At 37.7% G+C, this 7,577-nt stretch overlaps 2 protein-coding genes across 2 annotated transcripts in view; both read right to left on the bottom strand.

Moving 5' to 3' along the window:
* LOC132190791 (cysteine-rich receptor-like protein kinase 15) overlaps window positions 1-902 on the bottom strand; it is a 4,499-nt gene extending 3,597 nt beyond the window's left edge. Inside the window, exon 1 of the mRNA XM_059605833.1 lies at window positions 202-902. Coding sequence (XP_059461816.1) covers window positions 202-902 — 701 coding nt within the window. The remainder of the gene's footprint in view (window positions 1-201) is intronic.
* Window positions 903-4,666: 3,764 nt separating this feature from the next.
* Window positions 4,667-7,552, bottom strand: LOC132190525 (uncharacterized). Its single transcript, XM_059605544.1, has 3 exons — window positions 7,170-7,552; window positions 6,281-6,372; window positions 4,667-5,207 (listed from the first exon to the last, which is right to left on the bottom strand). Exons 1-2 carry the CDS (start codon window positions 7,508-7,510, stop codon window positions 6,285-6,287), a joined length of 429 nt encoding a protein of 142 aa, XP_059461527.1. The 5' UTR covers window positions 7,511-7,552; the 3' UTR covers window positions 4,667-5,207; window positions 6,281-6,284.
* Window positions 7,553-7,577: the final 25 nt, after the last annotated feature.

Raw genomic sequence — 7,577 nt, 5'->3', positions numbered from 1 at the left:
TATTACTCTCCAACAAAGTGAGGGTTTTAGGATTGCGAATTGAGGGTTCTGGGATTGTGAATTCTACAAACGTTCAACGAGTATTCAATTCAAGTGCTTAAACAACAATGGCTAGAGGTTAGTATTTCTTTTATGTTTATATAATTTTCTCCCAAATTTCTAACAGTGTTTACCGTCAAGTAAAACGGGTACACGTCATACCAAAGATAGCAACTCGAAAGCATTACTTTGCCACTTTTCTTTCCTGCGCAGCAACCTGACAGATTCTTCATTGCTATCTGAAGACACTGATTGCAATCGTAACCCAACAGGTCTGGCGTGCACTGCACAAGGGTGTATAGTGTTTGTGAAGCTGCAAAATTCGCTTCTTTTGTCCCAAACTTCTTGGCTCCAGACGCAACATTCGAAAAGCAACTTGCCAAACCATTCATTGTTGCCGTCACTAGCTCGTCAAACCGGTTAGGCTCCGAAACTGTATCCGTGCTCCAAATAGAAGAGGTAGGTTCGGAGGCCATGGTGGAGAAGATATACAAGTTAGAGTAGCGTAACATGCACTCCGAGTACCAACCCACCGCCACTTTCTCCTCGGCGCAGTATCCGACTATCTCTTTGGTTGCCACAGCGACACAATTTTGGCAGTCTACGGTAGGGAGGTCGCCGCGGCACAGAAAGAGGCCGTAAACGGTGTTGATAGAGTTTCCGACGGAGGCGTTGTAGAATTCCAAGTCGCTGGTGCCTTTGGAGGAGAGGTAAGCGAGGAGGCGAAGGAGGTTGGATTGGTAGTTGCTGTTTGCGGCTAAAGTGGTTGTGTTTGTGCAGATATGGTTGTAAACAATTGGAGCAGCTTCAGTTGGGGTTTGGCTAAGGAAGCTTATAAGCATGGAGAGGAACAAAAGGGTCATTCTGAGGTTGTAGGCTTGTAGCCCATGATCAGTATATAATCACCAACCTAGGTTGGAATCAATTTTTCTCATAACATTTTACAATACTCGATCAAATACGATGAGCATGGTGAGCCTGATTAACTTGACCCAAGTCAAGAAGCTAAGTCAAGCAACCCAGAAAATTCGTCTCAGTCAAATTTTGGAAAATACCTCACCACTGAAACTGGGGAACAACCAAATTTCTGAAAGAGTTTAACTTTGGTTAGAGTAGCCTGAAAACCCATGTTTTACAGCCCCCAATCCCCAGCTGACACCTAAGCAAAAGCTAAAAAATTGCACCAAAACAATCTAAGCCCAAATACACCAAATTAGAAAGAAAAAAGAAAAGCTGAAAATACTTGTGCCCCTTCGTTAACTTGGCAAGACCCACGGCATGGGTTTGGCGAGACCCCAGCTGACACCTAAGCAAAAGCTAAAAAATTGCACCAAAACAATCTAAGCCCAAATACACCAAATTAGAAAGAAAAAAGAAAAGCTGAAAATACTTGTGCCCCTTCGTTAACTTGGCAAGACCCACGGCATGGGTTTGGCGAGACCCACGCTGTGGGTCTGTCATTGGTCTCCCCAGGCTCATGGCGTGGGTCTGACCATCCACGACGGGGGTCATCTCTCTTCGGAGCCGGTTTCGATTTTTAGGATGATAAAATTTTTAAAGGGTTAACTTTCTACTTTTAAGTTTTAAATTTGAATCCAAAAACGAGTTTGGAGCATTAGAAACGAGTTTTGGGGCATTAGAATCGAGTTTTGGGGTGAATTTCGTCGGGTCACGGCGGGTCATCACTGTGACCCGCCTAATGGCTGGCAACACCCAAGCCAGTGGGTCTGCTCGGTTTGCTGTTTTTTTTTTTCTTTTTGGTATTTTTTTTTCACTTTGATTTGCTGTGTTTGTTCTCATTTGTGGTTTTTTGCAATGTTCTTTAAATGATGATGTGGCACATGTTGATTGGGTGCTGCAAAAGTGGTGTTTTGCAGAAGGTCTAGACCATAAGGGCTCTCTTTTTGAAATTTTTCGAGCCCAAGAGTCCCTTTGGCAAACCCTTTTGGGTGATAGATTAATGGGGTATGTACAGTTTTAAATTTTTTGTATTGAAAATTTAAAAAGTTTTATTTTGCAGTTATTTTTTATTTGAATAATAATAAAAAAATGAATGATATAGTATAAAAAGTGAAACAAGTAAAAATGTTTTGATATTTTTTTTTGAGAAAAAATAATATGAACAGTTAAAAAAAAAGAAAAAAAAGGTGGGGGTGGGGGAAAGGGTTTGCCAAACAGACCCGACTTCATTGGCCTTTTAGCCTTGTTTGGCAAAAGACTTCACATATATTTTTTCTCATTATTCCCTTCTCATCATATTTCTTCTGTCTAACTAATATTTACGCATCCCCTTTTCCATATTGATTAGGAAAAAAAATTAAAATTTAATCACACACTAAGAAAAAGTTTGGTATATTCAAATTGGACATGAATTTAGCTTAGATCTAATTTCAGTTTGTTTCAATTCCAACCGATCGAATTCAGTTGGTTGTTTCAAATATTAAAGTATATTCTAATTCAGTTTGTTTCAAATCCAACCGATCTACTACATGGATTGAAAATTGCAGCTGCCTGGTCGAGCCAATCTGCGTGGGCCAATGATTAAGTGCCGGGGTTTGTGCAGCTTTCATGGGTTAAACAAAGACTAGAGGCAAATTAGAGCAGAAGCAGAATGCGGGGTGTGACCGTGTGAGTTGAATCAATCAAGTCTTACCGTGGGGCCCAGCAGTCTTGGTCCTTTTTTAATTTGGTTTTCTTAGATTCGGATCTCCTCCCAATAAGGGGTTAATTGGAAATTCTCCAATTATCTATTTGGACTGTTCATTTTGATCTAATGCTCTACAGAATGCCACGTGTCCCACTATAATTAAATAATAAAATATTATTTAATTTTTAAAAAGGAAAGAAAAATAAAAATAATAATAGATTATAAAAATTATAAAATAATATGGGGTGGCCGGCCACCCCATCTAAGCCATGGGGGTGGCTTTCCAAAGGCCGGTCACCCCATGGCCATAGGGGGTGGCCGAACCACCCTTGGGGCCCTAGGGGGTGGCGTCGGCCATCCCCAAAGACCGCCGGTTTCAAACCCACCTCCTAGGGGTTCTGTGGGAGTGGTTCAAGTGCCACCTCCTAGCTAACTTCCAAAAAAATTTTTTTAGGGTTTGCCCTAGAGGGTCGCCACCTCAGGGCTGCTGGGTGGCTTCAGCCACCCCCAACCGGCCCTTGAGGGTGGCTTCGGCCACCCCATATTATTTTATAAAAATTTTTAATTTTTTATTATTTTTAATTTTATTTTCTTTTTAAAAATTAAAGGATATTTTATTATTTAATTTATAGTAGAACACATTCCACTCTATAGTGCGTTGGATCAAAATGAACGGTTCAAATGGATAATTGGAGAATTCCCAATTATTCCCTCAATTGGAGGGAATTCGGATCCGATTTTCTAAGTTGCAGCCGACTTTAATTCTTGTTCCAACTTGAGCACTAACAGACGAAGACTTTGGCTCAACGTATTAGAGTGACATTTGAGAATAGTAGGTCTTGGGTTTTGAATGATTTGTTTCTACTTTTTTCTTTGGGATTGTGAAGTTGTTGGAAATATAAATGAAATAATAGAGAAAATATGAAGGCAAAAAGAAATTAGGACTTTAAGGCTTGCTCACAATATCTTTAAAACCTATTTTATCCCATTTTTAAATGTTAAGAGATTTAACAAAATTATCCAGAGATTAACTTATATCAGAATGAGCCTTAAAACCCCATTTTTACAGCCCACAATCAATAACTAACACATAAGCAAAAACATAAAAAGTGTACAAAAATAACTTGAACCAAAATACACTAGATTTTAGGGTGATAAAATTTCTAAAGGGTTAACCTTCCACCTTTAGACCAGTTTTGAGGTATTAGAAACAGGTTTTAAGGTGGGTCACGACCTGATAGTAGGGGCTCTCAATAGTTCAAAGAATTATGTTGCTTTAGAATTGCTTTATGGGGAGAATAGCACACAAGAAAATTTGTAGGAGAAAGAAGTAAGAGATTGTGTCTTTGCCTATAACCAAACGGTTATACCTATAGTGATTTTGGATACATCCAACGGCCCAAGATCATTTGATCTAATGGTCATGAATCATAACCCTTTCAAAGGGGCTCCTTACTGGCGATTTTGCCCCTTCTAGCTTTTTTTTTTTTTTTTATTTTTTTTTTATCACTCAATTTAGTGTTAATTGAAGAGGATTTTTTATAAACAAGTTGGCATTTTTGTATCTAGTCAATGTGGGACAAACTTTTTTTTCCTACACTTCAAAATTTTGGATTGACTTGAAAGAGAGAAAATCTTTCAATTAAATGAGTATAAAACTTTTCGATATAAAATAAATTTCATAATTATTTGAAATACCCAAAATAAATTATTTATTTACATTAAATAAATCTAATAGAATTTTCTTCTGGTCATCAACGCCTATAAATGTAGGCTTATCAAACCCAACTACATTACTTTATTATGTTTGCCTGAGATTCTCAAATTTATTTCGTCACAACAAATTAGTATCAAAACTTTGGTTTTATTTTGCAAGATGACTAGTTAGTAAGGATTATGGTAATAATTTGCCACCCAACAAAGAGAAAGGAAGGTATTTTCGGGGAAAAAATTGCCACATTCCATAACAACATTAAGACAAATAAAGAATCTTGAGGTGATAACATAGAGATAGTCTTATAGGAGCCAATAATTACATACTATTAAGAGATTTGGGTAGGCTACTTAAAGTGAACCTGAACCTCCTTCAAATATATATTTGAAAATAAACTTCTTTCTATCAATTATATTCATAAACTGTACTTATATAGACTTACAACTTACTCCCACTGCTAAAAAACTGAAAGACTCTTAAACTCTTACTATGATGCTTCATCGACAGACATGGGCAGTGATTTGCTTCTAGATTGATCTGACTCTATCTCATTTGATTGCATGTTTTGCTCTCCAAAACTTCTAAATAAATATGCTGGTTCTTTACTTCTTTAGGTGATGGCAGAGGAACTAAGTAGCTGATTAGCAAGAAAACTATGGATTTTATTGTTGGCCTATCAACTGGATCAATCTGTATAGATAGTAAGCCAATATGGAGACATTTAATGACTTCATCTCTCAAATAAGAGTCTCCCAATGTTGGATCCACCAAATCCAAGTGTGTTCCATCCCTCCAAAGTTTCCAAGCCTGCATCAATTGGTTAAGTAATATTACATAAATATCATGTGATGAATATGATTGTATTAGCATAGAAAAACAAAATTAGAACATTTGGTTCATACTACTCACATGGCTCAAAAGGTGTCTAGTAGTACCGTATGATTGATTGAAAGAATTGATATTCTTTCCAATTATAATTTCAAGAATTAGGACACTAAAACTATATACATCTAACTTTATAGAAAATTGTTCATGCATAGCATACTCTAGAGACATGTAACCACTACAAAGCAGCATCATTCATATACAAATGTCAGCCACAAGACATGCATGCATGCTCTCACTTGTGTTACATAAATAATGTAATGCACGTAAAATTACTTACAATGTGCCGGCAATCCTATGAGTGTTTCCTCGAGTTTGGTCAATTCCAAAAATCTTAGCCATGCAAAAGTCTAAAACTTTTGGAATCATATCCTCATCTAAAAAAACATTACTAGTTTTAAGATCACGATGCATAATTCTAAGCCGAGAATCTTCATAAAGATAAATAATCCCTCGAGAAACGCCTTTAATGATTTTGTAACGTATTGGCCAATCCAGTTGTTTTTGTCTTTCAATGTCTATATATTCACCAAAATTCAATATTCACGTTAGAATAATGAACTAAAGTCAATTATATATCAAAATAATTCAAGGAAAAAACATTATACAAAAGAAACATCCTTCAGAATTGTAGAGGGGTTACTCATGATTTTTGTTGTGATGCGGTTTTTTGACTCTAATCTGCATTGACTAGCCACATTATGGTAGTCTCATCGTTTAAAGAATTCTTAAATCCTTTTCCCCCTTCCACATAACCCATTAATTAAACACACCAGGTCAATTGTACTATGAAAGTGTTGAATTGGCTTTGCAGAGGTGCTTCCATATCATGAAACCAAAACTCTTTCTTTTTTTTTTTGGACAAGAGGATGAAGAGGAAGAATCTAATTTGATACTTATCTCATGATATCTAGCGGCTGTATTGATAAAAGAATGCCAAGCTCGACCCAACTACTGAAACTGTCAGTAAAGTTAATAAAATTCACCAAGCATACCTTGTCAGGATTGCACTGGGATACCGGCAACACTTTTCTCCAAACCTTCTTCCACCTGTATGGCCCTTGTCTTGAATGAATTGCATTGTTTGCTAGAGTAAAAGAACAAATAAATTAGGAAGAACTATGACATGGAAAGTTTATATCTTCTAAGCAATGGGCTGTTACAGGGCCGAGTAATGTTATGCATCACCCCATTATTCCCCCTCCCTATCCTCCCAAAGCTTATGTGGTGTGATCCCTCACAACATTTGGGGTATGAAAATAGGTTTTTAGTTGAAGGGATGGGAGATAATGGAGTGATGTATAGCAGTACTCATCTGAGCCATACAGCAGAAATCAAAGAACTACATCTTGGGAAATAATCCTCATACTCATCAAAGAAAATGAATACATAATGCAATAACAAGATTTTTGACTCAAAACTATTCAGATTCAAACATCAACCTTCTCAAAATCCAGAACACTGACAATCACACTAAACACCAACTAGAAAAACAGGGGAACCATTCAAAACCTGAATGCCTGTTAGAAAAAATTCAACCTTTAGTTGATATTTTTCTTGTTTTCTTATTTTGAACCCCAAAAAGAGTAATTACAACACTCAAAACATCATTTTCGAATGTCCAACAACCAAACAGAAAGAATTACTGTAAACATACATTGACTCTCTCTATTTTCCAACATGTAACCCCAAATAAACCAACAACCCAAGAAGCATGCTGATTATAACAAAAGCCCTAATCAACTTACTAATAACAATAAGTAAAAGGACAAGAATAACTAAATAAACCTCAACATTTCACTTTTCTTCGATTTCTGGCTTCTATTCCGAGCCAAACAAACCAACGCTAAATTTCTTTCACTTAAAAGTGAAAAACTCACTCACCAGTGCTCAATCACGATGGTCTTCGCGGTCGTGTCTGAGTTTACTTCCTCTAGCTCTTCTTCCTTCTCCTCAACCTTCTTGGCCTTCCTCTTCAGCAACTCAGGTTCCGGCTGCTCAATCACGACGGTCTTCGAGTTCGGAACCGAGTTTTTCTCCTCGTGCTCTTCTTCCTTCTTCGCAGCCTTCTTCGTCATCTTCTTCTTCAGCAACTCGGGCTCCGACTCAGTCAGGCCAGCTTTGGCCGCTCGCTTGGCCGAGCTCCGAGTCACCCTCGCCTGCAACTCTGCCAACTCGGGCTTCGCTGGGTCTTGTTGCTTGTTGCTTCGTTTCTTGGGCGACATTAGAGAAACAGTAGAAGAAGGCCCCTGTCTGATTGTCTGACTCTCTCTCTCCCTCTCTCTCTCTCTC

The sequence above is a fragment of the Corylus avellana genome, chromosome ca8 (genome assembly GCF_901000735.1).
Source record: "Corylus avellana chromosome ca8, CavTom2PMs-1.0".
In the NCBI taxonomy this organism is placed as follows: Eukaryota; Viridiplantae; Streptophyta; class Magnoliopsida; order Fagales; family Betulaceae; genus Corylus; species Corylus avellana.
The sequence above is the reverse complement of the archived record's forward strand: the minus strand, read 5'-3'. Positions and strand labels throughout refer to the sequence as shown.